Source organism: Geotrypetes seraphini, chromosome 7 (genome assembly GCF_902459505.1).
Source record: "Geotrypetes seraphini chromosome 7, aGeoSer1.1, whole genome shotgun sequence".
NCBI lineage: Eukaryota > Metazoa > Chordata > Amphibia > Gymnophiona > Dermophiidae > Geotrypetes > Geotrypetes seraphini.
Window position 1 is genome coordinate 41,589,042 of NC_047090.1, and position 15,233 is coordinate 41,604,274.

Sequence of the window (15,233 nt, forward strand, 5' to 3'; positions counted from 1 at the left end):
AAATACGATCGCATGAGGGCCATGGTAGAAAAACGACTAGAGAAGATGGTGAACAAACTTGAAACGGTAGATCAGGCATGGTCCCTACTGAAAAATACTATCACAGAAGCACAAGATCTCTACATTCTGAGGATTTCCAAAGATCGGAGAACAAAGAGCAAAAGAGAACCGGCATGGCTTACCATACAGGTGAAGGAAGCCATAAAAGAAAAGAAGGACTCTTTCAAAAAATGGAAATGCATAAAGACAACCGAAGCCTGGAACAAACATAAAGATGATCAGAAGAAATGTCACAAGGCGGTGAGGGATGCCAAACAGGATTATGAGGAAAAAATAGCCCAGGAGGCCAAAAACTTCAAGCCCTTCTTTAGATACGTGAAAGGGAAAAAACCTGCAAAAGAGGCAGTGGGACCCCTGGACGACCAGGGAAGAAAAGGGTACATCAAGGAAGATAAACAAATCGCAGACAAACTAAATTCCTTCTTTGCGTCTGTCTTTACGAAGGAAGACACCTCAACAATACCTGAAGCAGAGAAAGTGTTTCCAGGAGAAATAGAGGACAGCCTCACCACAGTTGAAGTGGACTTAGACCAGATATACTATCAGATCGACAAACTTAAAAGTGACAAATCCCCTGGACCGGATGGAATTCACCTGAGAGTCTTAAAGGAATTGAAGGTTGAAATCGGAGAGTTATTGCACAAACTTGCAAACCTGACAATCAGAACTGGACAGATACCGGACGACTGGAGGATAGCGAACGTCACGCCAATTTTCAAAAAAGGATCGAGAGGGGAACCGGGCAACTATAGGCCTGTGAGTCTTACGTCGGTCCCCGGCAAGATGGTTGAAGCACTGATCAAGGATAGCATAGTCCGGCACTTGGACGCACACGACTTGATGAAACCCAGTCAACATGGATTCAGGAAAGGGAAATCATGTTTGACGAATTTACTCCAATTTTTTGAGACCGTAAACGAGCAAATTGATAGTGGGAAGCCTGTGGACATAATATACTTGGACTTCCAGAAAGCGTTCGACAAAGTTCCACACGAAAGACTTCTCAGGAAACTACAAAGCCATGGCATAGAGGGAGATATACAAAGATGGATAGGCAAATGGCTGGAAAACTGAAAGCAGAGAGTGGGCATAAATGGGAAGTTCTCCGACTGGGAGAAAGTGACTAGTGGTGTACCCCAGGGCTCGGTACTTGGGCCGATCCTTTTTAATATTTATATCAATGACCTGGAGGAAGGAACATCCAGTGAGATCATCAAGTTTGCAGACGATACAAAACTATGCCGGGCAATCAGATCGCAGGAGGATAGAGAGAAACTCCAGAGCGACTTGTGTCGGTTAGAAACATGGGCGGAGAAATGGCAGATGAAGTTCAATGTGGAGAAATGCAAGGTAATGCATTTAGGCAATAAAAATAAGGAATACGAGTATACAATGTCAGGTGCAACTCTGGGGAAGAGTGAACAAGAAAGGGACCTGGGTGTACTGATAGATAGGACCCTGAAGCCGTCGGCACAATGCGCGGCAGCGGAAAAGAAGGCAAATAGAATGTTGGGCATGATAAAGAAAGGAATCTCGAGTAGATCGGAGAAAGTTATAATGCCGCTTTATAGGGCAATGGTCAGACCACACTTGGAATACTGCGTCCAACATTGGTCTCCCTACCTAAAGAAGGATATAAAACTGCTGGAGAGGGTGCAGAGACGAGCAACAAAACTGGTGAAGGGTATGGAGAGACTGGAATATGAGGATAGACTTATAACACTAGGATTGTTCTCCCTTGAGAAAAGGAGAATGCTTGGGGATATGATCGAGACCTTCAAAATACTGAAAGGAATCGACAAAATAGAGCAGAGAAGATTATTTACACTGTCCAATTTGACACGGACTAGAGGACATGGAATGAAGCTAAGGGGGGACAGGTTCAGGACTAATGTCAGGAAGTTCTGCTTCACTCAGAGAGTGGTTGACACCTGGAATGCCCTCCCAGAGGAGATTATTGCGGAATCGACCGTCCTAGGCTTCAAGAGCAAACTAGATGCATATCTCCTTAAGAGAGGCATATAAAGATATGGTGGACTATAAATTACACCAGGTGTACACCTGGCGGGGCCTCCGCGTGTGCGGATCGCCGGACTTGATGGACCGAAGGTCTGATCTGGAGATGGCAGTTCTTATGTTCTTATGGCTACAGTCCAGAGATTGTTCTCTCCCCTAAACTGGCCACTGCACAATGCAGCATGTAAAGAAAAGGATTATCATTCATAAGATTAAAGCTTTCGTGAGCCATAGCACCATCTGCTGTTGCAAGGCAAATAAAACAAATATCAAACTCGGTACTACTTTAAAAAGGCTCTTGAAGTGGCTGCATGCCCAAACAAGCCCAATAAAATCCCTGCACGTGGCTTTCAACAGTTGTATTTCTTTCTCCTGCCAAGCACATTTCATGAGCTGGTCTCAGCAAAATTCTGCAGTGTGTCAGAGACTTCCCCAAGCACTGGGCAAACCAAAAAGTGTTACATGGATTTGGAAGATTCAACATGCCAACTGCTGCATGACTTTAATTTTAGGGTAATATATTCAGTTTTAACAGTAAGCGGTAAATGAAAACTAGTTGTGCCTTCTTCCTGGTTTTATGAATAGACCTTGTGTTTGGCCATCACAAACAGAACAATAAAACTACCTAGCCAACCATTTCTATGGCCTGCTTTCTTGGCATGAGTAATAATAATAATAGCTTTATTTCATCATACCTTTCTCAAGACAGTATACAACAAGAACAACAAGAGATGCTGTAAAGACAGCGAGGTTACATCAGTTAGATTTGGGAAAGTGTGTAAGACAGTTGAGTGAATGGGGTGGTAGGATAGGAAGAAGGAGCAAATGAGAAGAGGTAAGAGACGAGCGGAATAGAAGGATCAGATAAATTTGTCGAATAAGTGGGTTTTTAGTGATTTTTTGAATGAATGGTATGTTAGTGCGTTCAGGATTAGGTCGCTTAAGGTTTTGTTCCAGATCACTGCTTGAAAGGAGAGTGTCCTGTTGAGGAATCTTTTGAATTTGCATCCTTTGGGAGAAGAAAATGTGAACAGTAATGTTCTGCGAGAGAGGCGGAGTTTGTCCTGTAGGGCGAGGTGTTTCAGGAGGTAGGTGAGTGCGGTGCCGAGGAGGGTCTTGAAGGTAACTGGTTCCTCCACAAATTAAAACTGCTCCGCAATGGCAAAAGGAAGCACATGCTTCAGTAAAAATAGGGACTTGCTTCCTTTTACCATTGCAGGACAGAATACTGGCAGATGTTATACTGTATATCTTATATTTGGGGAATAAGCTGGTGCGAGTGGAAGGTTGGATTGATTGATTTATACCTTTTAATGGAAGATTAGGTTTATACCTTCGATAATCTTCTTTCTGTTAGTCCTTGTAGGATTCCATATGACCCACCCTCTCTGTATACATTCAGTTGTTTGGAATAGCTTGCTTCTTTCTGCCTTGATTATTCTCCGTACAGACTTGAACGCTTTTCACAACAAAGAAACTAGTGGGGAAAGGAGCTGTTGCTGCCGTGGCCAGCACTAAAAACTGCACTACTGTTTTATAAAAGGGGGTTGGGTAAATAAAATAGTAGTTCTGTTACGTCCCTTCTGTATTTCATACATTAGACGACGTACCAAAGCAAAGGTAGCAGCTAGGGAGGGACAGAAGAGCCTGCCCTCAACACCGAGGTCCCAAAAACGGCATCAGAGCGAGCCACCACAGCTACATGGAAAAACCGGGTAACAGTATGAAGAGAGAACCAAGTAGCCACCCTGCAAATTTCATCCTGATGAATCGTGTGAGACTCCGCCCACGATGCAGAAACAGTCGAGTGGGTCGTAAGAGAAACTGACGGCTGCTTGCCATGGGTGAAGAAAGTTGTGGAAATGGTCATTCAAATCCAACGAGTGATCAAAGACTTGGATGCTGGTCAACCCCAGTGAGGCGCAGCAGTCAGGACAAATAGGAGATCAGACAGCTAGAAATCATTAGACCACTCCAACCAAACAGTGGAGCAAGACTCTCTTGACATCCAATTTGTGCAAAATCCGACCCTTTCTCTCTGAACTTGTGGAAGGGAATGCCAACAAACGAACTTCCTGAATGACATGGAAGGCAGAAATCACCTTCAGCAAGAAGGAAGGGACAGTATGGAGAACCCTACCTACGTCTGAAATATGAAGAAAGGGTTCCCTGCACAAAAGAGTCCAAAGCTCTGAAATACGGCATGCCAAGACAAAGGCAACCAGAAAGACAGTCTGGACAGCCAGATCCAGAAGAGAAGCACCCTTCAGTGGTTTGAATGGGGCATCTCCAAGGCCCTGCAGAATGATGTTAAGATTCCACGAAGGGAATGGAAGACATAAGGGAGGTCGCAAACGAAGTGCCCCTCCCATAAACCTGAAAATAGTTGGATGAGCAGTAAGTGAACTAGCACCTCAGCGCACTCTAAAACATGAAAGGCCTACAACCTAAACTATAGGGAGAACACTGCTAAACCTGGTTCTAGGCCTGCCTGAATAAAACCAGGCTCACCAAAATGGAACCTTCTCAGGCTCCACATGATCCTTAGCCTTTCAGGCTTTGGCACAAGACCCCATAGTAGAGGGTTTCATCAAGTGCAAAAGAGTTGAGAGAACTACATCCAAAAAAACGCGCTTCATCAACAATGAGCACTCAAGAACCGTGCCGTAAGACCAAAACACCGTGGATTCTCCATGAGCATTGGCCCCTGACTGAGAAGATATCGATGAAGAGGGAGCCGGAGTTTCTCATCCCACCGAAGATGGACGCGATCTGCATACCATGAGCGATGAGGCCAGTCTCAAGCTATTAGAAGCACCAGGCTGGGAAACATTGCTATCCAGCGGAGGACCCAACTGACCAGAGGCCACGGAGGAAACACATACAAGAGCTCGTGAGATGGCCAAGGCCGAACCAAGGCAACCGGCCCTAGCTTCCTTGCCATTCATTGACTGAAAACACAGAGCAACTGCAAGAGACTTCTGTAGAAATTGTAACTAGATATGTTTGCTAGCTCTCAGGCTAAGGGGGTGGAGCATGTGCTCAGAAAACCATTGGACTTCTGCGACTCCCGGATTGAGATTGAACGCCTAGCTTATGGAATTCGGAAGGGACGTAAAAGAAGGAGGTATTGATGCTCCTGTATAAGACTTTGGTGAGACCTCATTTAGAATATTGTACAATTCTGGAGACCGCACCTTCAAAAAGATATAAAAAGATGGAGTCGGTCCAGAGGAAGGATATTAAAATGGTGTGTGGTCTTCATCATAAAGCGTATGGGGACAGACTTAAAGATCTCAATCTGTATACTTTTGAGGAAAGGTGGGAGAGGGGAGATATGATTGAGACGTTTAAATACCTACGTGATATAAATGCGCATGAGTTGAATCTCTTTCATTTGAAAGAAAGCTCTGGAATGAGAGGGCATAGGATGAAGTTAAGAGGTGATAGGCCCAGGAGTAATCTAAGGAAATAAGTTTATAAAGTACATGTAGGACTAGAAACCAAACATAGAAACATGATGGCAGATAAAGGCCAAATGGCCCATCCAGTCTGCCCATCCATAGTAACCATTATCTCTTCCTCTAAGAGATCCCACGTACCTATCCCATGCTTTCTTGAATTCAGACACAGTCTCTGGCTCTACCACCTCTTCCGAGAGACTGTTCCACGCATTTAACACCCTTTCTGTAAAAAAGTATTTCCTTCCTCCTTTAAATTCTCCCTATTACAATGAGATTGGAACACACAATATAGGTATAAAAGTACTCATGTGTTTGGTAAGTACAAGCAGAGATTTCAAAGACAGATTGCAATGCATGCTTTCATATGCAACGCAGAAAGTAATACCAGAATATAATAAAAGCCTAAGACAGGAAATCAGTAAGGAATAGATTCTGAAATCTTTCTGGTCAATAATTTTTCACTTCTCTTTCTCATACTAGATTATATACCATATTTTCCCAAGATAGCTTATTAACTGAGAGACAGCAAAAGCATGAACAGGCATCCGCTAAGTAAGGAAATTTAATAACTACTGAAATGGGCACAACTGATCTCATTAGTGACCTTTTGTACATCAAACCATCCTGCAGGAGCTGTTATAATACTCACTGGAACCAAAATCATCAGTTTCTACAAAAGTCATTTCCAAAATCTAGGCTTGCCATATGCAAACTAGTATGCGGTTGTTACTCCTGCCAAGCTACACTTGTACCCCTACTGCACCTAGAGCTCTAGTTAGATGATATATGCAGTTAAAAATGGGGGAAGTAATATATACATTGCCATTATGTTCTGCATGTGCTGCTGGCTGCCTGACATGCAACAAACCGGTCAGAATATGATAATAAATGACGCATGTTTCTGCTCAAAGTAGAACAAACAGCAACAGCTAAAAACATGTCCCATAAAAAATCAGTTCTATGCTCCCAGGGATTACTCTGGTCAGTACATTCATCAGCGCTTGGTAGATGGCCACAGGATCCAGCACATTCTCTCCTATACTTCTAACTACCCTCCCAAATAGAGCACATTTCATATGATTGTAGCAGGTTTCTGGGTTTTGCCGCGTCTGCGTAGAAAGAGCCATTTCAGCCATCATGCTGTGGCTTTCTTCAGGGTATGCTGTGATGTCTGCAGTGTGTCTTTATAAATATACTGGGTTCATGGATCTGATTGAGAACAGGGCAGTCTGTGGGTCTCCTGTCAAAAATTCAAATTTCTCGACCCACAGACTGCCCTGTTCTCATTTAACCCACTATATGTAAAAGACACACTGCAGGCCTCACAGCATACCCTGAAGAAAGCCACAGCATGATGGCTGAAACGTCGGCTCTTTCTACGCAGATGTGGCAAGACCCGGAGACCTGCTACAATCATGACGCCAGCCGCAGAAGCCTAAGAGGACACAATTTCATATACAGTGATACCTTGGAATCCATATGCCCCAGTACTCGAACAACTTGGAATCCGAACAAAAAATTCAAGCAAATTTTGCCCCAGCCAAACACTGCTTTGGAATCCGAACATCCTGCACGTTGTTTGTGTGTGTTTGTGCATACATTTCCCCAGCTCTCAGGCCACCCATATGTTGTTCAGTTCAATGTCGGAAGCTGTAGTGAAATCATCTCGTGTGATTTTCGCCTTTGTGTCATGTAGTGAGGAAAATACTGTACTGTATTATTATTTGTTAAAATTTTACCTTAAAATCCAGTGTATTTACTGTTAAAATTTGAGTTTGTGGGACCCAGGAACGGATTAATCCAGTTTCTATTATTTTAAATGGGAAAAATTGTCTTGGAACTCGAACGGGGTTCTGGAATGGATTAAGTTCGGATTCCAAGATATCACTGTACTTGATGTTATAATGTAATGATGGACAACAAGCAAGAAGCAGATAGGTAGGCTGTTATTATCACTACCCAGACTACTATATGTCATACTCTGCTCTTCATTTGAACTGTGGGAATCTTAAGTGCAAGAGTTAACTTTCTCCCTTCTGGTAGTAGTAGTAGTAGTAGAACTATAGTAGAATTATCCATTTCTAAAACAGAAACATCTGAACTGGGCAACTATGGAAAGCTGAATCAAACCTCTAAAGGCACAAAATTTAACAGAGTGGGCTCTGAATGGTTTGGGATTTTCAATTATACGACTGCACTGCCCTCTTCCTGCATTCCCTTGAGTTTTAAACACTTACCTGCCCCTTTGCTATCAGGTAAGCAACAATTGAGGTATGTCCAAACTGAGCAGCTAGGTGAATGCAGCTGCATCCTTCCCCATCAATGAGCGATGGATCTGCCCCATACTTCATCAGTTGTACAACCATGGATAAGTGACCCTGTCTAAAACAGAACAGAGAGTGCACAAGTCAACCTGTAAAACATGTCAATAGTTTGTATAAACTTTTGTTTACTTTAAAACTGAGACCAGCAAACTTAGGTTATTGCATTTTGTCTAGTGGGCTTCTCTGCTCACTTTATGAGGCCATTAAAACCCAGTTTCTTAAAAGAAATATTTATGTTTCACAGTGGTTGTGCTCCTGCACCATTTCTATGTTTTTGAGACTCTTTCTTGCACAAATAAATAAATAAAAATTGTTCTATAGCAGCCTAAGGTTATCTCTGCTCCACATATCACCTGCATCAGCAAGAACATACAATGAGTTAATTCTGCAAAGCACAGTGCAACGATTGTTCTTAAAAAAAAAAAAAAAAAGGAGGAGAGACCATGTCTCATAGAATTCTTTCCAACCATACTCTTGTTTCTGTGTGACATAGAGACAAACTGGTGATTTTAATTTTGGCAGAAACTGAATCCATGATCAAAATTCACTGCTTGGTTTCAGTTGAAACAGGACCTGAAGATGGTCTCTTGCAGGCTCTCCCAAGCCAGCTACTGCCATTCACCTCCCCCAGGAAGAGGGCCAGCTGGCCACTGGACCCCCAACCCCTTGGGCCTCCTACCATCCAAAAGCCCTCTCCGGACCTACCTTTGCTTTAAACAGCCTGGTGTGTCTAGTGGTTTTTTCTGGGCAAGAGCAATCCCAAGTCACTCTTGCCCTTGTAGGTTCCTCAGCCAAAATGGCTACCATAACTTCCCCCAGGATCCTCGTGAGATTACCACAGGAGGTTTTAGGGGCCATTTTAGGAATGGAAGCAGCATAAGAGGGAGCTAGAACTGTTGGAACTGCTTCTCCTCTTCATTTGCAGGGGTGGGGGCGGAGGGGGGAATTCATTTATCTTACTTAAGAGCGTAATAGCCTTACTGGGTCAGACCAAATGTCCATCTAGCCCAATAGCTCATCCTCACAGTGGCCAATCCAGGTCCCTAGTACTTGCCAAAACCCAAGGAGTAGCAAGAGTCTAGAATCCCAAAGAGTAGCAATATTCCATGCTACTGATCCAGGGCAAGCAGTGGCTTCCCCCATGTCTTTCACAATAACAAACTATGGACTTTTCCTCCAGGAAATTGTCCAAACCTTTCTTAAAACCAGCTACATTAGCCGCTCTTGGGTCAGCTTTCCCCCATCTCAGTTTAAACTTCACTTGTGCAGCACAAGAACTTCCTCCGATTCACCTCCTCCCTTCCTGTGACTGAAACTGCTTTCCAGGGTTCAACTCCACGTGATGGCTGGATCCTTCCCACAGCCTTGCTGCTAGTTATACTATTAGCAGGCAGAGCTGGCTCATTCATATGGTGGGGGAGGACTGGAGAACTGCAGATAGTGAATTTTTTTCTTCCCTGGAATCCTGCTACATCAGTCCAAACAAGTGGGTTATGCCATACAACTAATAGATGGAGACATGAGAAGGCCTGCAACTCTGTCATGCCCCTGAGCTGGGCAGACAGCCACTAAAACGCAGTCTTCAAAGACAAATCTGTCAGAGTTGCTTGCCAGGGCATTCAGGACCAAATTGAAATCATTCTGATAAACTACCCCCAGAGCAGCAGCCAAACAGCAATGTTACTTACCGTAACAGTTGTTATCCAGGGACAGCAGGCAGCTATTCTCACTAGTGGGTGACGTCATCCGACGGAGCCCCGATGCAGACGTCTCACAAGCATACTTGCTTGTAGAAATTTTAGAAGTTTTGAGTTGCCCACACCGCGCATGCGCGAGTGCCTTCCCGCCCAGTGCACCGGGCGTGTCTCCTCAGTTCAGATAGCTGGCAGAGAAGCCAACCCAGGGGAGGTGGGTGGGACGTGAGAATAGCTGCCTGCTGTCCCTGGATAACAACTGTTACGGTAAGTAACATTGCTTTATCCCAGGACAAGCATGCAGGTATTCTCACTAGTGGGTGATCTCCAAGCTAACCACAATGGGATGGTGGGAGAGTTGGCAACTTAGGAGAATAAATTCTGTAAAACAGTTTGGCCAAACTGTCCATCCCATCTGGAAAAAGTATCCAGACAATAATGAGAAGTGAAGGTATGAACCGAGGACCAAGTGGCAGCCTTACAAATTTCCTCAATCGGTGTCGATCTGAGGAAAGCTACAGACGCTGCCATCGCTCTGACCTTATGGGCTGTGACTTTACTGGGAAGGGGTAATCCAGCCTGGGCATAGCAGAAAGAGATACAAGCCGCCATCCAGTTGGAGATGGTACGCTTAGAGATAGGACATCCCAACTTGTTCGGATCAAAGGAGATGAAAAGTTGAGAAGCAGTTCTGTGGGCTTCGTGCGTTCCAGGTAGAAAGCCAAGGCACGTTTACAGTCCAGAGTAAGAAGGCCGATTCTCCAGGATGAGAATGAGGCTTTGGAAAAAACACTGGAAGAACAATGGATTGATTGAGATGAAACACTGAGACAATTTTAGGCAGGAATTTCGGATGAGTGCAAAGAACCACCTTGTCATGATGGGACACTGTAAAAGGTGGATCCGCAACCAAGGCTTGAAGCTCACTGACTCGACGAGCAGAAGTTAGGCCAATCAGAAACACCACTTTCCAAGTGAGATATTTCAGAGGAGCCTTGTTAAGAGGTTCAAATGTAATGTAATGTAATTTATTTCTTATATACTGCTAAACTCCGTTAGGATTCTAAGCGGTTTACAGAAAAATAGACAATATGGAGGCTTCATAAGCTGAGAAAGAACAATATTGAGGTCCCAAACCACAGGAGGCAGTTTGAGAGGAGGATTGACATGGAAAAGTCCTTTCATGAATCTGGAAACCACAGGATGAGCAGAGAGAGGTTTCCCTTGAAGCGGCTGATGGAAAGCAGCAATTGCACTAAGATGGACTTGGATGGATGTAGACTTGAGGCCAGAATGAGACAGATGCAAAAGATAGTCCAAAACAGAGGATAAGGAGGCATGTTGAGGCTCCTTATGATGAGAAAAACACCAAGTAGAAAATCTAGTAGCAGGCTTCCGAGAAGCTTCCAAAACATCCCGCACAGCTGGTGAAAACTGAAGGGAAGTTACGTTGAAAGGAACCAAGCTATCAGGTGTAGAGACTGCAGGTTGGGATGAAGCAGAGATCCCTGATGCTGTGTAAGCAGCGATGGAAATACTGGTAGAAGGAAGGGCTCCCTGTTGCTGAGTTGAAGCAGAAGGGAGAACCACGGTTGTTTGGGCCACCGAAGAGCAATCAGAATCATGGTGGCATGGTCGGACCTCAGCTTGACTAGAGTCTTTTGAATGAGAGGAAATGGAGGAAACGCATATAGAAAGAGATTCGTCCAGTCCAGAAGAAAAGCATCTGCCTTGAGGCGATGAGGAGTGTAGATCCTGGAGCAGAACTGAGGCAGTTTGAAGTTGGGGGGGGCTGCGAAGAGGTCTATCTGAGGCATTCCCCACAGAGAGAAAATGTGATGAAGGGGCGTGGAATGGAGAGTCCACTCGTGAAGCTGAAGAAGACGACTCAAGTTGTCCGCTAAGGCATTGTCTGCCCCCTGAATGTAGACAGCTTTGAGGAAGGTGTTTTGGCGAATTGCCCAATCCCAAACTTTCAGAACTTCCTGACAGAGGGAGGCCGATCCCGTGCCTCCCTGCTTGTTGACATAATACATGGCGACCTGATTGTCCGTGCGAATGAGGACTACCATGTCGTGAAGCAGATGCTGAAAAGCAATGAGAGCATTGAAAATCACCCTGAGTTCCAGGAGATTTATGTGGCACAGGTGGTCTGCACTCGTCCAAGGAGGAGGACCCAGGACGGCAGACGGAGGCCTCCGTGCAGACCGAGACCATCCCCCAGCAGTTCACTACAGTCTCTACACAGACAGAGGAGGTCGGTCAGCTGAATGAGGACATCATGCAGGAACTAAGGAGCCTCAGGGAGGAGGTCAAACGCCTGAGAAGCATCAGAGAGGATGAGGTCTACATCAATGAAGTAGTGCAGGAGCTGTCCCAAATCACCGAGCAGGCCCATGACGGATCCTTCCTTGAGACGCCCAGACCATCGGCCTTGAAACCAACCACAGGGGTCCAGGAGGTGGCTGGAGATGGTGACATCCTCCACGGGTAAGCGTAGGAAACCCTCCCCCCCCCTTTCAATCTCTTCACCTTCTTCTTCTTCTTTTTCTTACCAGGGTAGCTCCACATCGACCCCTCAACTTATCCTGAGGAACAGATTCCAGGCCTTGCAGGAAGAGACTACCGACGAGGAACAGGAGCGGGTCCAACACAAGGCTCCATCTCCGGGGACAATGGATCGACCCCCCCAGAAGAAGCGTAGAGTAATAGTCATCGGGGACTCCATGCTGAGGGGCACCGAGGGACCTTTTTGCAGACCAGACATGCAATCGAGGGAGGTCTGCTGTCTACCTGGAGCCAGAATCCGAGATGTGACCGCCTGTCTTGATAGGCTGCTCAAGCCCCAAGATCACTACCCCATGCTGCTCATCCATGTCGGAACAAATGACACTGCCAGGAACACACCGGAGGACACCACCAGAGACTTCAGAGCTCTGGGGGACAGGCTAAAGTGGACAGGAGCGCAGGTGGTCTTCTCTTCGATCCTTCCAGTTAGAGGTAAGGGAAGGGCCAGAGACGAGCGTATCCTGAGGACAAACGAGTGGCTACATGGATGGTGCCGGGAAATGAACTTCGGATTTCTAAATCATGGAGAGACGCTGCAGGGACTTCAGGGACAAGACGGACTCCACCTGACCAGTAGAGGTAAGAATGTTTTCGGACACCGACTAGCCCGCCTGCTTCGCAGGGCTTTAAACTAGGTAAGTTGGGGGAGGGTACCCACTCATACCATACCAGAGCAGTAAGTAATAATCCTGATGAGGTGAGTCGAAACTCCGCTTCTAGGTCCGAGGTAAGTACCCTCACTACAAACGATTCTCTAGGAGTCACATTGACTCAGATGGGAAATTCTCTACAGGGACTTATCAAACACAAGGTGTGGAGGGCTATGTATGTTAATGCACACAGTTTAGGCAATAAAATTCTAGAATTGGAGACCGAAATAATAAATGCCGACTTGGACATAGTGGCAATATCCGAAACCTGGTTCACGGACTCTCATGGGTGGGACATGGCTATACCGGGCTACAACTTACTTTGTCAAGACAGAGAGGGTAAGTTAGGGGGAGGGGTAGCATTATGCATTAAAGAGGACGTCAAAACGACCAGGATCACAGATGTCAAGTACACCGGGGAATCCCTCTGGGTGAACTTGGCCAGAGGTAGAGAAAAATGCCTGTATCTTGGTGTGGTATATAGACCTCCAAAACAACTGGAAGACAAAGACACGGAACTAATTGAAGACATTGAGAATATAACTCTACGGGGGGATGCTGTTCTGCTAGGGGACTTCAACATGCCTGATGCTGACTGGAACACACTTTCAGCGACAACTAGCAGCAGCAGGAGGCTATTGACGGCCATGAAGGGAGCACGACTTAAACAAATGGTATTGGAGCTCACTAGGGCCCAGGTGATCCTGGACCTGGTACTCACCAACGGGGAAAGCATCTCGGAGGTCTCGGTAGGAGATACGCTAGCCTCCAGTGACCACAACATGGTACGGTTTAACCTTAGGAAAGGTTTCCCTAGATCAAACACAAAAACAAAGGTACTCCACTTCCGAGGCACCGACTTCGAACGCATGGGAGATTTTGTCCATCAGGCACTGCAGAAACAAGCAGAGACGGATGATGTTGAAGCTATGTGGTCAACCCTGAAATCTACCATACATGAAGCAACAAACCTCTACATTAGATCGGTAAACAAACGGCAGAGAAACAATAAACCCCAATGGTTCACTGCTGAGATCTCGTGCCTCGTTAAAGAAAAGAAAAAGGCATTTATTTCCTATAAACGTACGGAGGAAGTGGAAGCCAAACTAAAATATACATCCAGGGCTGCAGCGGTCAAAACGGCAGTCAGGGAGGCCAAACTTCGTGTGGAAGAAACTTTAGCGAAGAACCTCAAGAAGGGAGACAAATCCTTCTTCAGGTACATTAGCGACAGGAAAAGAAACACAGACGGGATAGTACGCCTAAAAAAACAAGATGGAAAGTACGTGGAATCAGATTCCAAAAAAGCCGAACTTCTGAATAAGTACTTCTGCTCGGTCTTCACCAGCGAGGCACCGGGGCACGGTCCACACTTACAGACGAAGCAAGGAGCGAAAGACCCGTAACTTTGGAATTTCGAGTTCACACCCGGAGACGTTTACTGCGAACTTACAACACTAAAGGTGAATAAAGCCATGGGTCCAGACAATCTACACCCCAGAGTACTCAGGGAGTTGTGTGATGTCCTGGCGGAACCGCTATCCATACTCTTCAATCTCTCACTCAGTACGGGGAGAGTACCCATGGACTGGAAAACGGCTAACGTTGTTCCACTGCACAAAAAAGGTTGCAGAGCGGAGTCTAACATCAATAGTGTGTAAACTCATGGAAACACTAATCAAACGTAAAATAGACACGTTCCTGAATGAGGAGAATCTACGGGATCCCAGTCAACATGGATTCACCAAGGGTAGGTCCTGTCAATCCAATCTCATTAGCTTCTTTGACTAGGTAACAAGAAAGCTGGACTTGGGAGAATCCCTAGACGTAGTGTACCTAGACTTCAGTAAAGCCTTCGATAGCGTCCCTCACCGTAGGCTGTTGAGCAAGATGAAATCGATGGGGTTGGGAGAAACGCTAACTGCATGGGTCAAGGATTGGCTAAGTGGTAGACTTCAGAGGGTGGTGGTTAACGGTACCCTCTCTAAAACGTCAGAAGTGACGAGTGGAGTACCGCAGGGCTCAGTCTTGGGCCCGCTCCTTTTCAACTTATTCATAGGGGACCTGACTCAGGGGCTTCAAGGTAAAATAACACTATTTGCCGATGACGCCAAACTATGTAACATAGTGAGCGGCTCTGATTTACACGATAGTATGACGCATGACCTTTTTTTGTTGGAACGTTGGTCATCTACCTGGCAGCTGGGCTTCAACGCCAAGAAATGCAAGGTCATGCACCTCGGCAGTAGGAATCCATGCAGAACTTACACCTTAAATGGTGAAACCTTAGCTAGGACTGTAACAGAACGAGATTTGGGAGTTATCATCAGTGCAGATATGAAAGCTGCCAATCAAGTGGAGAAGGCTTCATCTAAGGCAAGACAAATGTTAGGTTGTATCCGCAGAAGTTTCGTCAGCCGGAAGCCTGAGGTCATCATGCCGTTATACAGAACCATG

At 45.6% G+C, this 15,233-nt stretch overlaps 1 protein-coding gene across 1 annotated transcript in view; it reads right to left on the bottom strand.

The window, feature by feature from the left end:
* The window catches only part of ZDHHC17 (zinc finger DHHC-type palmitoyltransferase 17), a 171,263-nt gene that overhangs the window by 68,685 nt on the left and 87,345 nt on the right, over window positions 1-15,233 (bottom strand). Inside the window, exon 5 of the mRNA XM_033951008.1 lies at window positions 7,778-7,922. Coding sequence (XP_033806899.1) covers window positions 7,778-7,922 — 145 coding nt within the window. The remainder of the gene's footprint in view (window positions 1-7,777; window positions 7,923-15,233) is intronic.